The 23736-nt window shown below is 31.5% G+C and overlaps 2 protein-coding genes across 3 annotated transcripts in view; both read right to left on the reverse strand.

Annotated features, from left to right (window-relative positions):
- Nucleotides 1–1342: 1342 nt before the first annotated feature.
- LOC139490935 (uncharacterized) lies at nt 1343–14906 on the reverse strand. 2 transcript variants are annotated; one of them, XM_071278082.1, is made up of 5 exons: nt 14594–14815; nt 8861–9083; nt 4814–6046; nt 3685–3975; nt 1343–1740 (listed from the first exon to the last, which is right to left on the reverse strand). In XM_071278082.1, the coding sequence occupies exons 2-5, from the start codon at nt 9051–9053 to the stop codon at nt 1529–1531; spliced, it is 1929 nt and encodes a 642-aa protein (XP_071134183.1). In that variant the 5' UTR covers nt 9054–9083; nt 14594–14815; the 3' UTR covers nt 1343–1528. The 2 variants fall into 2 exon arrangements, with proteins under 2 accessions (XP_071134183.1, XP_071134184.1); XM_071278083.1 differs by lacking the exon at nt 3685–3975 and having other exon boundaries at nt 14594–14906.
- Nucleotides 14907–17468: 2562 nt separating this feature from the next.
- The window catches only part of LOC139490936 (protocadherin Fat 3-like), a 34752-nt gene continuing 28484 nt past the window's right edge, over nt 17469–23736 (reverse strand). The window contains exons 19-26 of the mRNA XM_071278084.1: nt 23165–23296; nt 22749–22807; nt 22007–22148; nt 21380–21471; nt 20681–20764; nt 19871–19936; nt 19360–19551; nt 17469–18401 (exon numbers count right to left, since the gene is read on the reverse strand). Coding sequence (XP_071134185.1) covers nt 17504–18401; nt 19360–19551; nt 19871–19936; nt 20681–20764; nt 21380–21471; nt 22007–22148; nt 22749–22807; nt 23165–23296 — 1665 coding nt within the window. The 3' untranslated portion in view covers nt 17469–17503. The remainder of the gene's footprint in view (nt 18402–19359; nt 19552–19870; nt 19937–20680; nt 20765–21379; nt 21472–22006; nt 22149–22748; nt 22808–23164; nt 23297–23736) is intronic.

The following is a 23736-nucleotide window of genomic DNA, read 5'->3' on the forward strand; positions in this document are numbered from 1 at the left end:
GAATTGTGGGAAATATTTAGGGGGAAACCAATATTTAATGATATTTTAATGATGCACCCTTCATTAAATGTTCATTAGTTAATGAGTAACAAAATTGTGCTTCGTGCAACACATTTTAATGGACTCATTAACTAATGTCACATTAACAACTTAATGCATCATAAAGCCTTAATGACTCATTAAGCTAATGACACTTTCGTACAACCGGCTGCTGACATTTTAGAATAAAAATTCCTCAATGGTTTGAGGTGATAAATCCTCATTTTGAAGCCACTAGTACTGTGAATCAAAATGAGAAAGTTTAAGCACAGGACGGGTATGGATATCAAATTGGGGAGACAAATAATAGGTCATTAAAACCAGATATTAAAAAAAGTATATAAAGTGTATTTAAAGTCGAAACATCTAAGACTGCACAATTTCAAAAGAATAATACACTCCATTATAAAACAAATATTGACACAGACGCTAACAACAATGCAATTCTGATTTCTTAATAACTCACAAAACAAGTAGATTAATACGAACATGAACAGAATTACAACTTCGTATGCTTCATAAACAGTTATGATCCGTTTTATTATTGTGAATGTATATGAAATTATTTTTAATCCAGACCAAACACATTATTGATCAATTGAAATAAAACATAGAAATAAATCATTGAAATATCTTGTGTATGAATGTGTACAGATGGCTACTCGTAACTTAATACTACATATATACCACAAGATTCATGTTTCTTTCAATGATAAATTTGAAGGTTGTTGTGTTTCTTATGAAATACTATAATGAAGGAATCATATTTCCTATAGATGTTTTAAAGACAACAAAATGAAAATATGTGTATACGTCTTTTATATTGATGACGATGTTCAATTCAAACACAACGATCAACATGCGTTCGGAACTTTTCTGTCTTAAATGTTCGATCGGAGACCAACGTATGAATATTTGCACGACGAAATTAATTTTCTGTGTATAATCTTTGTGTTTGTCAATTTTTAAAACTGCCAAACAGAAAGAATGAAAACCACACTCTAAATCAAAAGATTGATTGCTGTTTGTTGAACTTTTGTAACGTATTCAGAACGATCTGAAATTATTTTCACACATATAAACATTTTATGTAATGTAATGTCATCAACATCGTAAAGGTGGTTATCCTTGGAAAGATTCATAAGTAGGTCAATGAAAAAATGAAACCACTTATACCACTAGACCACTTGAGTTCTTACGGTCTTATACATCAATATCATTGGCAGTCAATTTTCTTAGAAACAATCTATCCTTGACAGCAAATGGCGACATACTACGCTGCATATATATGTAATTTGATATATTGAATTGATCATTTATTTCAGTCTTACAAAATGAAAGTTGGCATGGCCGTACATTAATGACTTTTTTCTCAAGATACAACACTGTCATGTTTCGTTTGCATTGACCTATTTGTTCCTTCCCTTTCATAAGAATTAAAAAAACAAAAATGAGAAATGAATAAGTAGACCTTCAGTTTTTTAAACTATCAATTGTACATTCCATTAACTAGATAGTCGATTCTAGAGTAATGTCGTTTTTGCCAGCTATCAAAACATCGTTTTCCTATTAGAACAAGAACAGCAAAGAAGAATAAGATTCCAAACGACAGTGCTGCTATGAGGGCGGCGGATAGCACATTGGACTCCTCCTTTTCTTCCTTCATTTGGTTAGTATCAGCAAAAGTTATGCTCAGATCTCCTGAAATGGAATAAATATGAATAAATAACAATATTATGCTTTTATAATATATTATCAGGAGGATTTTAAATTTAAACAAAGAAAGTTTTCAAATCGGTTTGATAGTTAATATCTAATTCATTGGAACGACAAACGCATAATAAGATCATGATTCTCAATTACCAAAATAATCTTATGTCAAGCATTACAGACGGTTAATTCAAAACTTGTATCCAATATGATAAATGAAAGACTGGTAGGGACAATCTGTTGTTCATTTTTTTTTATTTAAAATTTGACATTTATGAGTTCAAGTTGACAATTTTTTGTTTCAAATTGGCATTGGAAGTGAGAAATGTCAACATGGAAATTGGCAATATTAAAGGGAAACTCCGCAACAAAAAAAAAAGAAGAAGAAAAATATGATATTTTGTTCTTTAAGCATAAAAAACACACGTTCATAAATAAAAAAAAACTTTATTCTCTATGTAATGAGATCAAAATCGATTTTTGAAATTCACTGTCAGTTCTCGACAGTACGCCATGTTGTCGGCATGCCCGATCTAAAAAGTCCCGTAATATCTATAAACCACAAAGAACAAAAGAAATTTAGGTTTGAATTGAAAAATGTCAATTTTAAAAATGGTAAAACATCCATTCAATTTATTTGATGCAGTCTTTTTTTATTTAATCTGGAATGAATAACTTTCTGATTATTTTAATAATTTTTCGCGTACATTTAAGAAAGCGAATGGCGTACAGGCAGTTGCGCATGGAAAATAGGATCACCTCAATTGCATGTATTATGCAATTAACCTGAGTAACTTAACTAAGTTTAATCAACAAATTGCATAACAAAAACAAAGACTATTATGATCAACAAATATAAATAATAAAAGTTATAAAGTAAAAATGACAAGGACTGCTGTAAATAAGATGTGATGCACAACATGATGTATTTATCAAAGTGAATATGAAAAACCCTTAGGCCAATGCATGCATACATGTAGGAATAAATGTTGATTTATTTATCTAAGCTAAGGTGAATCACTACATATATAACGGGAACTTAAAATATGTCTAATTGGTACAACACACTTCAAATATGTCTAAAATGATATAGGCATAATTGATACAAATCTTATAATGAAATCGGTGCTGATTAGAAAATATATATCCCACAAAAGATATAGTCTACCCAAGCCTTAAACTAACTATTTTCTACACACAAACAAAAATTCTTGTCTCAAAAGTGCAAAGTATTCTAAAAATCGAGATTTGAACATGTGCATAAAAATGGAAATAACGCATTCACTCGACTCTGAAAGAGCACTGTAAGTGTCAAATTATTTCTTCTTCTTCTAATTTTGTACCAATACACATCTTTATATGAAACAGCAATAGGAATAAAAGGCTCAACGAAATATGGAAATGAAGAGGTCTCATATTTTGCAATCCCTTGGCAAGAATCTTCACATTGTTTCAGTCTGTCATATATTTAGTACTTATGACTCCGATTTTGAATATTTGATAAAGATGGATTCTCCAGAACTGTATCCAACCCTTTAGTTAATCAACTTTCTTGCTGTCGTCGGCCCCTTGGCTGATATTGGTTATAAATCGGGTTGATACAGAATGTGATACGGTTTTGCCATGTATTATTCTCTATGCATTAAGCGGACCCCATCTACTATAATTGCTACTCTCTTAACTAATTGTATACAGTTTAAAAAGAAACGTTGAATGATAAAAGAAATCCATTTCACTTAGTAGGACAACACCTTCTGTTAACTCTCTACCCCTATCCCCCCAAAAAGACTATTAAAATTGATAACAGCTACTTTATATGTATTTATTTTTAAAATGTGAATTTGGACAAGAATAAATGCCATTGTATCTACTAGAAACTAAATTAACTACAACACAACCATTAACACAGACCGATTTTTGAGTGATAATAATTACCGAAGAAAATTGTGTTATTTTGAATCGTAATTTCATCATTAAATGCCGTTTCCGATATTTCGTTATCAGGTATTACAACTGAAGCTGTATTACTCATAAGAGTTTGGTTATTTGGCTGAATGGTAGCTGCTGACTCATTCCAAACTGTAGATATTACTATATCAGCAGTTGCTGACGCTGGTGTAACATTTATTAAATCTTGTACTATTTCAGAGCTGAAATTTACATCCGCAGACACTGTTTGGTTAAGAGTTTTAATTGATAGTATGATATCAGATAAATTTTTCATTCCTGAAATTAATACATAAAACTATTGAATGCATCAAGAAATATGTATTTTGTTTCCTGTTTATATGCAGATTTTTATACCGATTATTATCTGTTTAGTATAAAACAAAAGATGTGGGGTATCCATCTAGTACTCAAAAGTTGTAGCACACATTAGATAATTTATCTCAAGAATACATACGACAAACTTGAACTTTTGTAAATAAGATTGACTGAATTCAACTAATCATATTTTCTTAGTATTACTCACTTAAAAACCGTTCAAACAATATGCGCTCTGTACTTTGAAAACTAAAATAACTCTAGCTAAAACAAATGTCGGTAAATATGTCATACCTAATCTCCTTTATATTTGACGGAAAAAACAGTGCGCAGTTAGTTCCAAATTTTACTTAATTTACTAAATAATCAGTCGTTTTCAAAAAAAGTCCAAAAAAAACCCCAGCGATCATGATAGTTTGAACAAATATTAGGATACATGTACTTACAACCTCAAAACAGTAAGATAAATAAACTCATTAAACTGCCTCGAAAAGTGATGAAGTCGTTGAATGGACAATGTTTTTCTCTCTGTAGAGAACGGACGGATATTAGATAAACAAAATTGCCTTTTGACTTTGGATGGGCGCAAGACAATTTATTCAGGTTCAATGGTCTAGAATTTTGTTTTTGCGAAGATTGTTTGGAAAACCAATATTCAAGCAAGTTCAAGTCTAGGTAAGTAATATCTGTAATGTTTATAACAAATCACATTTATAACCTAAACATAGTACCTTGAAATCAAAGAAGTAAACCGGAAGACTTTAAATCTTCCATCGTATTTATTAAATCATACACGTACCTGCTGTTATTGGTTTTACTGTAGATTCCGACATGTTGGTGGCTTCTGTTGTTGGTTGGTTTGTGACTATCTGTTGTGTATCATTGTCTGATGTTGCCATGTCCTTTGTTGTCGTTGTTACAACTGTGCTCAAATTCTCGGTTGTTTCCCTTGTTGTTACTTCCGTTGTCATCGTAGAAGTTGTAGTAGTAGTAGTTGGTGTTGTTGTTGATGTTGTTGTTTTATTCACTGTGTTTGTAATATTTAAAGCTTTCGTCAACGTATTTATTATTGTGTTTGTTGTAGTTATCTTCTGTGGTGATGTAACATTATGTTGTTCTGTCATTGCATGATTAAGTGTGGTTTCAAGTTCTGTCAAATTCGCCATGGTTGGCTGGGAACTTAATTTAGTTGCGTTAGGTAATACTGTTTTAGTTATTGTATTTGTAGTACTGTTTACAGTCGTTTGAGGATGAACACTACTTGAGTCATTATTACCTTTTTCGTTTGAGACCACAGCTGATGGTTTCAATGAGGCTTTAGTTGGATGCTGGTTTGTAACTAATACCATTTGATTAGTTACTGTATTACTTCCATTAGTTTGTTTTACCTCAGTGGTTGACGATATATTTTGAGTTGTAGAACTAGCAGATGATTTCAGTGAAACAGGACTATTAGTTTTACTTGTGTTTGATGTTGTTAATGGATTATTACTTGAAGGTGAACTGTTTGTATTCGTTGGCGTTGAAGGTGAGCTGTTAGTATTCGTTGACGTTGAATGTGAACTGTTGGCATTCGTTGACGTTGAAGGTGAACTGCTGGTTTTCGTTGACGTTAAAGGTGAACTGTTGGTATTCGTTGACGTCGCTGAGTGCGTTGCCAATGACACGGAAGTGGTACCTTTCGTTGTGAGATTGTTCGTGTTTGTGGATAAAGAGGATGATAACAACAGAGGAATGTTGGTGTTCTTTGTATTTCGATCCTGTTTCAACAAATCTGAATCAACGTCAGTATCATTAATAACTTCTAAAACCTTTTCTCCTATAAATTCCTGATCTTTTGGGGGTGGATCCGTTGTGTCAATTTCATTTTGTATAGTGGTGGTATCATCTTCATCTCTTTTTAAAACATAACTTATAATGGAACCTGAGTCTTGAAATTGACAATTCTCCAAAGGTAAACATTTGTATAGGAAACAATTATCACCGGTTACAGCAGCCAGACTTTGATTGAAAGAGGCAATGTTACATTTGTCTGAAATTAATTAAAGAAATTAAATTATAAACCACAATAACTGGTTTTATGTATTTTAATATGAGCAAAATTCTATTCAACAGATAGGGAAAAAAAGTTTCCGTAAAGTGTTTATTCCAATAACAATAACATAAAAGACATAAAAGAAAAATTAAGAGGAGTTTTTTTTTGCAAAAGTTGAATTTCATTTTTTCGGGTATTTGATCATTAACTAATGTATGTGAAGTTAACAGCCGGTTCGTTATTCGATATTCGATATTCAATATCCAACCGGCTGCTAGCAGTCGGTTGAATATTCAAAATTAAGTTGAAAATCATAAAAAAAAAACCAACTTAATAACATTAAAAGCATGATTTTCATAGTGAAGATCTGATAAGATCCGTAGAAAATTGTTTCATGACCTCTTCAAGCTGTCGTAAATTCTCGTTGTTCTCGAAAATATAAAACTTTTTCTAACTTGCATATTTGTCTTTATGTAATATAGATTTTTGTCAATAAAAAACTTCAAAGATTTACTTTATACATGATGTATCTTAAAACAAAAAGAAAAACCGCTAACTCTAGAAAATATTTAGGAATATAAATAGAAATATTTATGGAAAGCCCCAAAAAGAAATATATCCTGAGACCTCTTAAATGAGGGTGAGACCCCTCTGGTCTTTCAATGTCTCTAAAATTTAAGTAAATCATAGACTCTGTATATATAAAGGTTGTATTAGAAGGTTTTCCCAGAACAATGTCATATTCGATATCTATGGAGGGATCACAATTTTAGGACAAAGGGCGCAGGACAATGGTGATAGCCCCCTGATCTCTCAATCTGCCTAATATTAAGCAGACATTTTGTCAATAGGTAGATACAAACGTGACTAAAAGGAATTTGGGTACACTTCCTGTCTTTTATGTTTATGGAGCGCCCAAAGTGCCAGCTGGATATTCAAAATATATAGTGAAAACATACCTGGGACCGCTTAAATGAGGGTGAGACCCCCTGGTCTTTCAAATTTTCAATGTCTATAAAATTAAAGTAAATTATAGACTCTGTATATATAAAGGTTGTATTAGAAGGATTTTTCAAAATATATAGTCAAAACCTACTTGAAATTTGACAATATGTAGCGGAAAAGTGACAACCTAAGCCCTCCATAGATATAGAAGACGACATTATTCTGGAACATCCTTCTAATACAACCTTTATATATAAAAGGTCTATGATTTAATTGAATGTTATGCACATTGAAAGTCCAGGGGGCTCTCATCCTCATTTAAGCGGTCTCAGGTAGGTTTTCACTATATATTTTGAATATCCAGCTGGCACTTTGGACGTTCTGTAAACATGAAAGACAGGAAGTGTACCAAAATTCCTTTTAGTCACGTTTGTATCTACCCATTTACTAAATGTCTGCATAATATTAGAAAGATTGAAAGATCAGAGGGCTCTCACCATTGGCCTGTGCTCTTTATCGTAAAATTTTGACAATATGTAGCTGAAAAATGACAACCTAAGCCCTCCATAGATATCGAAGACGACATTATTCTGAGAAATCCTTCTATTACAAACTTTATATATAAAGAGTCTATGATTTAATTGAATTTTATGCACATTGAAAGTCCAGGGGTTCTCACCCTCCTTTAACTGGACTCAGGTAGGTTTTCACTATATATTTCTTTTTTGGGCGCTCCATAAATATTTCTATTTCTATTCCTAAATGTTTCTAGAGTTATCGGTTTTTCTTTTTGTTTTAAGAAATATCGTATATAAAGGTACATCTTTAATTTTTTTTATTGACACATCTATATATTAAATAAAGACAGATATGCAAGTTAGAAAAGGGTTTATATTCGAGAATTTACGATAGCTTGTAGAGGTCATGAAACGATTACCTATGTATCTTATCGGTCCTCAGACTCTTAACTATGAAAATCATGCTTTTAATGTTATTAAGTATTATTTTTTTTTATGATTTTCAACAAAATTTTGAATATCCAACCGACTGCTAGCAGCCTGTTGGATATTGCATATCGGATGTCGAATAACGAACCGGCTGCTAACTTCACACACATCATTAAGTATACTATTTCGAAAAGATGGCGCATGTTTTTGCATATTAAAGTGCGAATTCTTCACACACATAGCAGATGTGTGATAAAATAAGTAAACTGATGAGGATTGAAAAATATTTTTTTAACCACCTTTATAAATAACTGAAGACTCAAATTTGATTCAATTTTCTTTATTTTATCCTTTATGTCTTAGCTCCATCATGTTAAGGTTAAAGTGAACATTTCTCTTTTTTACCTATTAATGTACATAATACTTTATCGGTTTTTTTTACCACAGTAATTTGGGGAAATAGTACCTAAAATGGGAATAGAATTTGAAATGTGTCAAAGGGACACAACCCCACCAAAGAGCGGTATACCATTTGTGTGTCGACTTCTTTATACGTCATTTACTTCCAAAAGTCTTTGACTGTTTGTAAATGAGTTGTAACAGAATTAAACGAGAAAATGTGAGACGGTTTTCGAAAGTGTTGCTACAACATTTGTTGAAATTTGAATTTCTCTTTATTTCTTTCATTTGAGTCAGGTTTGAAATCTACATTTTTACTGTATTTAGATTAACAAATTTCAAATTTGAGGTATGACTACACGATGTGATAAATAATGAAACTCTCGAGATATAATATGGTAGACCCTTCGCACCGTTTGAAGTTTTTTCTATCATAAGATTAACAGATGTGGTATGATTGCAAATAAGACAACCATCGACCAGAGAACAAATGACACATCTGTTAGTATGCTTGACCTACCTGTATTACAACATTGCTCTAAACAGGATTCACGTGAATTCTCATTAAGGTAGGACAACTCTTCGGCACTTGGGTTAGTGAATGAGAACATCTTGTCCACCAAAGGAGCATCAAAATGTGTTTCTGGTCCACAATGGGTAATGGATTGAATCAAATGAAAATTAACAACAGAATAAAGCAGAAGGATGAACATGGTACGCTTTGTTTTCGTTTCAACAGGTTCCTGTAAGATAAAGGATAGAAAAAGGTTTACTACAAACTAGTCAAAATAACTTATGGTTCTGAATTGTGTAAGGATTAAGTAAAGGCTCGTAAAAAACTGTTTGGCATATATAAAATCTTGGTTTAACCTTTACAATGGAAAGGGCTGTCATATAAAAAATAAGAAGATGTGGTATAAGTGCCATGGAGACAATTATCCACAAGAGACCAAAATGACACATAATTAACAACCATAGGTCAATGAACGGCCTTCTTTAATGGGTAAAATTTAAACCGCATGGTCAGCTATAACAGACCCCTTTAGTTTGATGAACATTATATTATATAATCAATAAGATAACACTTAAATATTGTGTTTGCGCTCTGTCAAGCCCAAAATAAAGCATAGAATATATTCAAAAGTTTACACAAAAGAATGGGATGCGTTGCTAGTCTTATTAACTCTGAAAGACATTATCTACGATCGAAGTACAATGTTGTTGTTCCATTAATATTTAGTGTATGCAGTCGTATTCAAACGTGCTGATCATGGTTATAGCATTTGAGTAACAAATCGAAAACTTTAACTTTCTTTTTTTTTTTTTTTTTTTAAAGAAGACCCTGGTTATAGTGTCAACGACATACCATAAGGATGGTCATTCTCATCTAGACAGACAGACGGGTTTATGAATTTAGAGAAAAAACTCTATTGTCATGAAATTAGAAAATAAATATCACAAACAATATAATCATGTACATAATACGTCATTATGTATGTAAATTAAATTTAAATCTGTTTGCATGTTTTGTTGGTTAAACCTAGTCGACATGGTTGATGTGCCTATAATCAGTTTTTTCATTATACATGTCAATTTTCACTATTTGTTTCATATTTTTTACTTTTCCTCATTAAGAGGGGTAAAGGTACATTTTTGTTTTATGTAGAAGGGGATATAAATTAAAATTCATAGATTTTTTAAATGATTTACCAAAAAAGGAGTTTACATCAGAGCTTTTTCAAATATATAATAAAAGTATGGACCACGAGGCTACACGCTACAGGTTGTGCAAAATTTTAGAATTGTGTATTATAGACTTTCCATGGAAATCACTTTTTTTGTGTGATAGAAGGAAAACTTAACCATGGAATTTTAAGATAAAATATGAGAAACAGCTCTTTTATTGCGCATACAAAACGTAAAAAAATAGGAGCAAATGACTTGTTTTCTGATACAAAATAACACAAATGTAAAATCATTACACATTCTAATGTCAAAAGAAAAACATTGCCTGAGTTGTCTTCCTTAATATGACGAAGATGAAATCTGTATTTGTAAAAAAAACAGTGGAATTAGTATGACAAAACACACCATTTTCCTAATTGTACATTCTTCTGTCAAAATTTAACGTAGAAATTAGAAAAACCAACAGACTGTGTATGCTATTAAAATCCAGAATTGGCTTATAGATATAGACAGACAACAATATTTAATCTCCAACGACAGCAGGAGCAAAGTCATAAGACACTTTGACCAAGTCAGAACAAACACTGACACCTATAGACAGTCATTATTTCCAAACTAAAAGACCATCAGGTATTGGAATCAACTTCTAAAACAAACTCGGCCGACACGACAGAGGGATTAAGAACTGTTCTGAAAGAATCCTCTTAAAGGAATTAAACAGCAAAGCCTGTATATAGTCTTAAAATGAAAATTGATGAATGTTTTAAATGTAAATAGCTTTGAGAAGGCTAGCCTTACACTGCGCAAAATGTTTGTGGGACCATACACATTAAGTTCCTTACCTGGAGGAAGAGGAAAATTTGCACATTTATTAAATACAATGTATCTAGGCCAATTGCTGTCTGCTAATTTACAATGTACATGAAGGGGAAGACACCCGAGCTACCTTAACGGGGTATATGAAAGGTAATTATGATTAAGTAGTTATTGTAACAACTTAAGCACGTATTATCAACTATCAATTTACTCAAGTAAATATCAAAATATTGGCTACATAAAAAGGGATATATGTATTGATACACTTGTTTGGCTGTTTCAATAAAGATAGCGTCTTGTACATATTTCAAACAGAGAGATTGCAATAGCTAAAATAAACTTCAATTAGCCAACAAGAATATACAATAAAAGAGAAGTCAATATGTTCACATCCATCATTGTCCATGTTTGCAAGAATAAAAAGACCTACTTTATATACCCAAGAAAAAAAATAACGTCATACAAATTATTTTTCGCTTATTTAAATTTTCAAAATAGCACTATAGTTCTGAATATATGTTTATCATGACTAAAATGTCAACAGGTCGTCTTCTTCAGGTTATAAATTTTGAAATTATTAATAAACTTTTAGAATTCAACTCCATCAGGCAATATTGACCTTTTTTAGTTTTTGCTATTAATTTAGGTCCTTTTTCGTTTTTAACTGTTTCGGTTCTTATACAGCCTTGGCTTTTAAATATTCGGGTTTGAAGGTAAATCCAGAATTCGGACGCAGGAAATGTATAAAGTATGAAAAAAGATGTGGTTTAATTGCCAGTGAAGCAACTCTTCACAAGAGATCAAAGGAAAGGGTTGTTTAAATTTTTCCTTGCAATATTAAAGTTTACAGCTGTCTTTCTTACTTCAATAATGTTTATTGTTTTACATAATAATCAAGTTATCCAATCCCTAATCGATTGAATTATAAGAATAAAACATAATTGATATTCGTTATTCAATATTATATGTATTAAAAAACCTCAATGTCGTTTGTTTGTGTGGTCATGGGCGTTTTTCTTTTATATATATATACATGTATATTAGACCGTTGGTTTTTCCGTTTGGATGGTTTTATACTAGTCATTTAGGGCCCTTTATATCTTGCTATTTGGTGTGAGCCAAAGCTCCGTGTTGAAGGCCGTACTTTGACCTATAAATAACGTTTTATACACTGTGACTTTGATGGGGAGTTGGTTACCACATCTTCATGTCTATATTCATCATAGATTAAATTTGTGTATGCTAGACGCGCGAAATTCTACAAAAAACTCATCAAAAGGTGCTTAATTAAAAATTTTTATGAAAAGGCCGAATAAAGAACGAAGTTGAACAGCATTGAGGACCAAGAATTGTGAGATATTATGAGAAAAAAGTAAAATCACAAATTTTAATCAGAGAAAAAAATCACAGAAAATTCAAAATTAGGAAAGTTGCAAAATCAAAAGCCTAAACACTTCAAACGAATAGATAACAACTGTCAGAATACAGAAACTAAGGTTCCAATTTTCTTGCAAAACGGGCTTTGCTCATTGTTGAAAGCCGTACGGTGACCTATAGTTGTTAATTTCTGTGTCATTTTGATTTCTCGTGGAGAGTTGTCTCATTAGAAATCATACCACATCTTCTTTTTTATACTTAGTTAGTGTTTGGCTATTTTATAAGGCCCATTTGGACATATATTGTAGTTCCTCAATTATTAATATATCCTTGTCATCAAATGTTATGTATCGCATGTACCTGATGATTTTTTTCTTTGATCGTACCAAAATCATTAATTTGTTATTTGTGTTTTTAGATCAAATTGAGTAACATGTTAGTTTTTTTTATTCTATATTATATGAGTTAAATACTATTGATGTTGACCTTACTGTTTAGTATGTTTTATATTTATATTGAATTATTGTAGTGCACATTTTATTTAGCGGTTAATAATAATCTATACTACCACACGTAAAACATTTCCCTGTGTTAAGGCGTTTCATACGAAAATGTTTGTTTTTTTGTAAATTCCTAGCCTAAAGGTAAATGAACTAGCCAGATACTTCGTCTATAATGGAATTATAATTATTGTATAATTTATCAAGTTAAGAATAAAATTCACCTTGTCAAATTATTATTCCAGATTCGTTGAAATAAAAATGATAATTTATATTGGCTTTATTCGTATTCCGGAAGAAAGTAATATTTAAAGGAGATGTTTTAATTTACAAACGAGTTACTTTATAAAATGAATTTTCAAAGTATAAGGTAAATTTATATATAAATATATTTGATAAGTTTTGACTTATATTCCGTAATGATGCATATCCCTTACCCGGATACTTAGCATGTAAAGCATAACAATTTAGAAGTTGTTTGAAATATGACATTTTAATATAATTTTATATATATCTATTTTGCTCACATTTGATACGAACCCGGAAGAAAAAGACTCATAGTTTTATAAGTGTAAAAAATAAGCCAAATGATTGTTAGAATACAGCAATGGTTAATTGATTTTAACCTAAAATATCAAATTAGTTTTATAAACACATTCTGTAAATATACATATGAATTCATTGATACAAATAACGTTGAACAATCTGCTGTGCTGTGACGTACATTTACATTGAAGTAGAACACATTTTTAAGGGGCAAGTTGAAGCTCGCTACCGCGTGCTGGATTTTCTAACTGTATTGGAGACCCATTGGTGGCATTTAACTGTTTTCTGCTCTTTTGACGGGTTGTGGTCTTTTTGGCACGCCCTATTTTTCCATTCTCAATTTTAAACATATCTTACTTCATCAATGGGTATAATCATAAGTCCATTACCAGACATAAATGCATAAAGGATTGTTTCTGTCATGATACTTATGGATATTTTCCTAAAAAATATGTATACAACACATCCTGGTGTCCCTCTGTTATCATTTGATTTAACTGACTTGTCCTTCAAAGGATAACGGTATTTTTTTTTAGACTTGCCCTCTTAAAGACGCTTGCATTTTTATCGAAAGAGAAATATTTAAGGTTGCCGGATCATGTTTATGTAATAACGTTATCAACAATCTTTTATGGTTTCGGTACTCGGTGTTAAAAATGAATTCTATTATTGAATAAGAAAGTTTCTCAATTGATTGAATAACAAAATAATTCAATTATTTGATTATAAAAACAGATAAGTTAGTTTTCTCGTTTGAATTGTTTTACATTGCCTTATCGGGGCCTTTTATAGCTGACTATGCGGTATGGGCTTTGCTCATTGTTGAAGGCAGTACGGTGACCTATAATTGTTAATGTCTGTGTCATTTTGGTCTCTTGTGGACAGTTATATCATTGGCAATCATACCACATCTTCTTTTTTTATAAGTTACAGAAAGGAATACACCAATCCACCCCATCCTTTTGATCAGTGTATACAGAACAAACAAAAAGAAACAACAATACATGATAAACAGTTTCTGCGACCAGTGTTGGTGTGTCTGTAATATGTTGATGTATCTTTTTCTTTAAATTAATCTCCAGTTTACTTTAGGGGATGATTAATATTATAATTTACCAAAAAAACACATCCAATTGCGCTTTTGTTTTGAAGATTTTACTCAGTTTTGTTTGTTTCCTTCATTTCGGCACCTTCTTAACAGATTAATGATATTTGAATTTCGGTAAATTAAGGCTGACATAATTATTCATGACCAATTTTCAAATATCGTTCCACTTTCTACGTATATCTTCCACTTTACTACATAAATCACCACACAAATGACTCACCTGTACAGTTGGATTCACAAAATGTTCACTTTTTAACTTAAAAGGGATAATCCGTCATTTCTATAGTCCAGGATATAAAAGTTTTATCCATTATTCGTCTTGCAACATCAAGACTGTTTTAAAAATGTGTAATTAATTTAAGAAATGATGTAAAAACTGTTCATTTCTGTATGCGTGTCGCTTATGTTATCAGTTCGTCAATAAAAAGACATTTTTGGTAACAGCTTGTCGTATTCAAATCATATAATAGACAATATTGATTGATTAACCATATTCTTTTCTAATACGCAGTTATCTTTTCCTGGATGATTATATTACAAATATTAAAATGCAATTTATTGTACAGGTAAATTAACTCTGTCAACGTTTTCGATAATACTAAGTGAATATGAGTTATATACTAGTAAGTAAAAGAGCAATCACTTTTTTTTAATATTTATCTGAAAGAGAAATATTTTCTTATCATTATTCGAAATTAAGAAAACTGTTCTTTACTCTTCATAATTGTTTGTCATCGCCATGTGATATATTCTTCAAAAAAAGTTGCATACTTTATTTCCTACTACGATAGAAGTGAATTATAGAAATTCACTCTGACTTAACATCTGTAAAATAAACAAAACAAATAAGCCGTATTCAAGTTACATCGGAGCAGAGACATACAATGTATTATACATGTCTCTGATCGTAGAGATGTTTCCTGGATTACAGGCTCCTAAAATGAGACAGACACAACTTCTGTTAACTTTTCCGTTTTCTTTCAGGAACAGCGAGCGTTCTTTATTACAGTTTTATATATAATTGTTTTTCAAATAAACACGTGTTTTAATAATCATTATACCGGCATCATTGAGTATGTCAAATGGGCCTGCTCAAAAACTATAAATGCCCTCAAACTTTTACTAGATAACATTTTTGTACGCTAAAGAGATTCCGTATATCGTCAAATTATCGGACTTCCCATGGACGGACCTGTTTCTGTATTGTTATGAGTTATCATGTATGTCTAAAATCAGCAAAGACCCATCGAAACTACTGCTGATTCAAAAATTTAATAACACTTTTAGATATTTAAATGATATATTTGCTCTCAATAATGACGCCTTCAGTATGTACACTAAAGACATTTGTCCTGCCCAACTGTCTTTAAATAAAGATAATACAAACGATGAACACTGCCCTTTCCTGTATCTTGATATCTATATCTTTAACGGGAAGCTTTATACCAAAATGTTTGATAAAAAAGATGATTTTTCATTTCCTATTGTTAATTGTTCATTTCTAGATTGTGACGATCCATTGTCACCATCTTATGGTATTTTCATATATCTTAACTTATTCTAATCGCTCGTGTATATTACAACGTATTTGATTTTAAAGAAATCGCTGTATTACTAAAAAAAAATTACACCAGGGTTTTCGATATCAAAAACTAGTCAAAACATTTACTAAATTTTATCATCGATACAAGGACATCATTCGTAAATATAAATCAACATGCATATGTCATTTAACGTTCAGTTATTTCACATCCAATCTTTTCTGAAAATATTCTTTATAAATCACAACAATGTTAGCATTCACCTCAAAAACTAACACAACCTTTAAACAGACATATTCCGAAGGGATATAGTTACGATACTGTTGTAAGGTCATTAAGAATTGCATATGTTGGTATTAATATTAATTCACTCATAGGGTCTTTTCATAAAATATTAACACATTTATTAAAAAAGCACAGTTGTTGGCATGGTTCGGGTTTTGTGCTTCTCATATGTTTTATGATGGTATGATACTAAACCCTAACGGAAGGGATTGTGCTTGATTTTCATATGATGTAGAAATAATTACATTAGATGTATGTTTCATTATAATACGTTATTCTGATTGGCCAACTGCACATCACGTGTTATTCCTTAATCAATTATTGCATTACACAATAAAACTTATCATTCATGATAACACAAGGTCCGACAATTAAGTGCAAAGGTGAATTAAATAAAAAAAATTAATTGTATTCGTGTTTTCATGATCCTAGCTAAGAAATGTAATTATAAGTATTGAAAGCTTTTTTTTTGTACATTCATAGGGGTGTAAAAGCGTTGACCATGCGCACATTTTTAGAATGAAGCGCTTCCGCGCTTCATACAAAATGTACCTCGGTCAACGCTTTTACACCCCAATGAAGTTACACAAAGAAGCATTCGATTCTTAAATAATCTTTCAAGTAGTTTAATTGAGGTATGTAGCTGGCATGTCATTAACTGCTAGTAGTCCTTTGTTAATTTTTACATCATTGTCATTTTGCTAAGTTTTTTTTTGTTACCAATTCTGACTTCGGACTCGGACTTCTTTTAAACTGATTTTAACTGTGCGTATTGCTATGTGTTTCTTTAGTTTATATTGGCTAGAGGTATAACCCCGTCGCATTTTTTAGCCTGTCCTTTCTTAGTCTTGTATGTTTTTTTTTTTAAATTTAAGTTCACTTATACGTTGTTGTACCCCATGTACGAATTCAGATGTACAATGTATGTGTGTTTTACTTTTTTTTTTATGTGTTTCAAAAGTATACATTTATATATGAACATGTATTTACCCTCAAAATTGAAATTCAAGCTAATAATTTATGACTGCAAATGTTTGGTACCTTTGTTATCCTACATTAAAAGTCTGAAATGATTTGAAGTCTGAAATGCTTGTCTAGTTTCCTAGTCTGCTTGGATAAATAGACATAGATACTAATATATTTTTCGTTATTCAAGTGATGCTTTTTTGCGTATGCTTCGTGTAGGATTTTAACACAGTACCTGATATATGATGGAGCGGCTAATATATAGATACATGTATGTAATACAATAATATAACTAAAAGTTGATATATTCTAATTTTTTAATTGAATTAAAGATCAAATCAAAATTTTGTTATTTCATCCTGTTTAGATGCTCTGAATCCAAAGTGAAATGTTCCATTATCAGTCGGAGTTCGTCGGATTTCATCAGCTTTCAAAAAGTCCATTGGTGAGTGAATTTCTTCATCTGCCCTATCTGTTTCGTCAGAGTAGTGGTGCATGAGTTTAGAGAGATCAGGAAAGGAGCTCCCCATACTTTCCCTGTCATCACGATCACTATCATACTCAAAATGTGCAGGGGTAATTGTTTCCTCCTTCAGTGGATGGAATACGTCGTCTTCTGTATCCAGAACAATGGAAGAGAACCGAACTTGTTTATCATTATAGTCGATATTTGGTTCATTATCCTGATCTTCGTATTTGTGTTCTCCATTTTCAGCATCTTGGTCAAATAATGACTGATCTGATTCGAATTTCATTAAGTTAGAGGATTCAATACGTGGTATATTGTCTTGTTCATTAATTTCAAAGTTACTGTATCCACTCATATCAATATCATCGTATGTCTCTACAGATGTTACAATTTGGGTACCATCTGCACTTTTCACAAAAGTTTGTTCCGAATGTTCTTCTAATGTACCATCTACATTTGATGGTTTATCTTCTATATTAAGTCTCTCTGCCAAGTCTTGTAGACTTTCCAGTGCTTCGTTGGTGGCAGCAACTGTTGATGGCGATATTGTCATTGTAGTTTCGTGCATACTTTCGTAAACAGGATTAGAAAAAGCTGTAGCATCAAGAGATGCTGCGTTACTGCTTTGACTTATTTCCACTTCCTGTGTATTTAGCGAGCCAGCATAGTCAGATGTTTCATCGTCAAGTCGAACCTTTATTTCCTGTGATTCATATAACGAACTTTTACGGATCAAATTACTATGAAGCCGATCAAACTTCTGTTGTCTGCAATAAAGAAAAAAAAAATGAAGATATACATATCATAGATAGTACAATTAAGTCACTAACACTTTGTTTTCTTATTCTAAGTGATTTCGCACCTAACATATTTGATAAACACTTAACTTTAGTTTAAGACCGTACGATTCACTCTAGAAGTCTTTTTATATCATCGTTTCATTGACGAACACCCCACATCTTTTAGTTAAAAAAAACAACTCACATTTTAAGTGAAATTTCAAAAACGTTGCAAATAAACTCATCTTAAATACCAGGATTGAAATTTTATATTTGCGCCAGACCCACGTTTCTTCTACAAAAGACTTATCAGTGACGCTCAGATATAAGTAGTAATATAGCCAAACAAGTATTATTAAGTTGAAGAGGATTGAGGGCCCAAAATTCCAAAAAGTTGTGCAAAATACGTGTAAGGCAATCTATGACATGGGTACGAAAATCCTTAGTATTTAGAATAATTGGTGCTTTTGCAAACAGTTAATTCATAAAAATGACCATATAATTGATAATTATGTTAACATCGAGGTGCTGAATACTGGGCTGGTGATACCCTCGTCGACGACACATACAGCAGCAGTGGTATCGAACCAGTGGTGTAGATAGTTATCAAAGGTACCAGGATTATAATATAATACGCAAGACGCGCATTTCGTCAACCAAAGACTCATGCTGAGATACAAATAATAATGAAGCCAAACAAAAGTTGAAGAGCATTGAGGACTAAACATTTCAAACAGTTGTGACAAATTCGTCTAAGGTAACATGTGCCGGGGGGAAGACAATCCATGAAATTTCCATTTCCTTTTTTTTGTTTATCTAAAAAACTGTCCAACAATAATTGTCTGTCTAAGATGGACACCAAAAATTGCTATACTACTATGCAACCTCATATGAGTATCGCTTAAGTATTTGTCTACTCTTATACATGAATATTGTAACTACTTACTTTATAGTGTAGAGTCCCCATTGCTTTCGAACAACGATGATGAGAATAATACTGGCGATAAATATCACACCACCAATAGCAATTAAAGCAATTTCTACAGCACGAATACCCTCTCTATGAAGGCTAGGTAGATATATTGTCCTCTGGTTTCCAAATAAAGCCTGGATTTCTGACATGTGTTCCAATATCATACTGTAATATAGAGATATCATTTTTTATATTACAAATAAAAATGCATTTTATAAATCGTTTAAAATTAATTGTACTGCGTTCAACGTGTAATTCAGAAAAAAGTCTTCACGAAACGTTTTAAACACAAAGGCTTGAGTTTTACGATACTGATTTTTGCGCCGATTCGACCCAGAATATTTTCATTGGAAGGATGTATATTTGGTAAGAATTCGCGTTTTCCATATGTCTGTGTTCAACCTCGTCTAAGACTGCATTTTTCAGTCTCCGTAAAAAAAAGTTATAAAGAATGTTTTTCGAATTAATAGTATTCTATACTTACACTCTAACTGTGGAGGCAGTTATGACCGTTTCATTGTTGTATTTTCCAGAAATATACATATAAGACCTGGACAAAAAAATGGTTGCTAGATTAGTGTCAAATATATAATCTTAATACTCGAAGATAATTGCATAAAGACATTTAGAACTACATGATTATTAGAACACGGTGTAGTGTATTTGATGACTCTGAAAACAGAAATAACAGTCTGATAAAGGCAAGATTAAAAATAAGTTGGATTTGTATTTTTGAACTGAATTTACCCCGGAACTTAGTAAACAGGTTGAGGGAAAGGTTATTCAATACTCTTTTTATTCTAGGCGCATTTGATATACAACTTGTTCATAGTAAAATTTTGCATAAAGAATATCCCCATTGGTAAACTTGGATAACGAAATACGGGTTTTCTTTCGACTGGCAGTATATTGTGCGAGAATATAAATTCGCAGCATTGTCCGATCAAAATTGTGGACACGCTGTTCGTTGAAGATCCCGTGAAACAACTTTATGTAGAATTCTTAGATAGCATTTAAGGCAACATTGATATCCCTATCCAACATTCCATAATTTTCAAGTAATATTAATTTGACCTCGTCTGGACTATTTGCCACTGGATTTAAGGCAAACAACAATCATCCATTATCATTTAAAAATATCAAAAAAAAAACAATGTTGTTTAACTTAAATATGTATTTTAAAATTCATTATTGATATCGTCAAAACTTTTCGTATAGTAACTCATGTCATGATGATAGTGCGCTGCACAAAAAATTACAGTACTAATCTTTATACATTTATACAAATGTCTACCTTATTTGTTGATTTTGATTCTTCAGTTTTACACCTTTAACGCCCTCTATATGAGTTTTGATCTTCAGAATGGCACCAATTTGTCTGTAAATTAGGAAAAAACAAAAATTAAAATCCCACTGAACATTGTTGCTGATTAAATCAGGGCGCTGACGATACAAATATCACGTGGGAGCTCTACAACTTCGTGTCTGACTTAAACTTCTGTTTTGATTTGAGCGCCACTGTCGAGTCTTATATATACAAAAAGCGCTTTTAACTTACTAAATATTAGCTTGGTACATTTGGTGATTATTTACAAATAGGTAGATCGATACCACTGCTGCATGGTGGATGTATCTTCCCTGATGGCACCACCAGCCGAGTAGTCAGTATTTGAGGGTACAAATGCAATATAGTTGACATGTACATTTTCTATAATTATCTGATTAAAAAATGCCAAATTATTCAAAACACTTAGTTTTTTCTACCCTAGGACTATATTGTATTGTCTTAGCCGTCTTTGGAACAACACTTTTAACTAAATATAGTCTTGATGTTGAATTAATTCTGCATTAATCTGAATATCTTTCATCAATCTCATTTCTAAATGTCTCAAAATCTACTTCTAAATGGGATTAGTAATACCAAAGCGTTGATATACATTACCATTTGCTTCGACAAGTTAAAGCAAAAATTGCATTGTACTACTTTGCAAACCTCTCAAGTTCATCTTTCTTTTCTTTTAATTTTTTCTCCACTAATGGTGTACCAAACTTTACTTGTGATTCGACTATACTAACTCGTGTAATCTGAAAGTAAAAAAAAAGTAGTTTAGAAACGATAAAATTATTAATGAGACACTTTATTTATTTTATAAGTCTGTTAAGTCAATAAATAAAATGATCAGCAGGTTTATGAATATTATTTCATTACAAATTCTGGATTAATTGGAAGTCAATACAATATCGAATTTATCATAAGGGAAACATTTGAATTTCTTTGAAAGACTGTACAATTTCATCAACTGGCATTGAAGAAACCGATTCGATCAAAAAGGAGGCATAACGTCTGATATGTTTAAAAAACAAAGACACATATACGGATTTAAGGCATCTCAAAAAGAAATATTTGTGAAACATTAATATCAAATATAGTTTGTAACACATTTTTGTTGTGGGATTATGTTGCTGTTACATTGATTAACATTGTTATTTCCATTTTTTTGGCTCATATTTCAAAAAAGCAAAAAAAAATACCAATCATCAAATAATAATTACTGTTATGTATGTTATATATCAGCTATGTAATGTATCAGCACCAAGCAAAAAAAATTACATTACTTACCAATATTTGAGCGAAGGATCTTAACTGAGGAGCACCGCCATCAGATGCTACCACGGTTATCTGATACATACTTTTCATATCATTATGTGAATCCTTCATTCTTATATTACCGTCTGAATCGACTAGAAATGTTGTCGAGTCACTACAAATAGATCGTATATTTCAATTTGAAGTGATAAATGTTGACATGACAGATTTATTCTTTTGTGGGTTATATGGTACTTATTAAAACACACTTTTTTTGTATTTCTGTGATTCAGATGAATCATTGAAGTATATAATAATAACATTAAAACATTATCAAAACTATGGTCAATCTTCATGCAAATTCTTCTTAAATGACTATTATTCGGCTAGGCTCGACTGAAATATCTGATACTTATATTTCTTATAATAATCCACGAATGTTGTGACGGTTGCAACAAATCAACAACAGAAATTTTCACCACGATCTGCACTTTCAACAATCAGCGTAGAACATTGTGCATTATAGTTAACACGTGATATGCTTGTTTTTCCAATTATATTATTATCATGTCACGTCAGAGAGGTTAAAGCCGACTAACTTTAGAGGTTTCCTTATTGATGAAGACCTTATGATGACATATAGGTGCTGAAATCCGCTTCTTATTAGCAATAATTTTAACACAAACAACGCTATATTTTCAATTTCATTTACTTTGTTGTGTCATTTAAAACAATTTAAAGGAAATAATACAATTGAAACAATATATGTACGTACATACTGCTCTGCAAGGAATATTGAATTGCAGAATTATTTCCAGTGTCTTTATCTGTACCCTATTAGAAAAAAATAGTATGATAACCATCTCTATTATAATTTACATGTGAAAGTAATATGATCTAAACCGATTAAACTAGTTATGATGTACTTTACCAACAATAAGTACTCTTATTAAAAGTATAACCTGTATGTAAAGCAGCAATAGAAAATGATGAAATCTGAAACAAAGGCAAATACCTAAACTCGTCAAACTGCTGAGTTAGCTAATAATAAATAATGAAACAAATAAAAACGATGAGGATATAAATCAACCATCTGTGCTCAATCAAATCATTTAAAAAGCAAAATAACAAAAAATACAGAACTCCAAGTGCATTCAAAACGAAAAGTCTTGTATCAAATGGCAAACCTACCTTAACAACTCCAATAACAGTATCAGCTGTTATATCTTCTGGTAAGGCAAATGTGTAAAGATGTTGTGAAAACTCTGGCGAGTTGTCATTTGCATCCAGAACTTCAATAGCCAATCGAATTGTTGCAATCATCTAAAATGGAGTTATCAAAAACATTTATCACTTCGAGTTAATTTTTATTTTGAAGATTTTGAACGAGTTTAAGTAGATATTGTAGGTCAACTAGAGGGTTTGGATTATTTCTTGTGAATTTATCACACATAAAATGGCCATAATCTTAAAATTGTTCAAAACCACAGGAATTCGATATTTTAAAGATCGTGTATCATACACGTTTAATACTTGTTTGGCTTTATAAATATTTTGATATGAGCGTCACTGATGAGTCTTATGTAAACGAAACGCGCGTCTGGCGTACTAAATTATAATCCTAGTACCTATGATAACTATAAACATTGTATATCAAGACTTCTCATATCCATACATTTGTAATGTTATTCATCGTTTAAGATGGTTGATTAATACAATTTTTATACAATAGTAACATGACATGTTTTTGCAGAAATATTCAT

Source organism: Mytilus edulis, chromosome 10, assembly GCF_963676685.1.
Source record: "Mytilus edulis chromosome 10, xbMytEdul2.2, whole genome shotgun sequence".
NCBI lineage: Eukaryota > Metazoa > Mollusca > Bivalvia > Mytilida > Mytilidae > Mytilus > Mytilus edulis.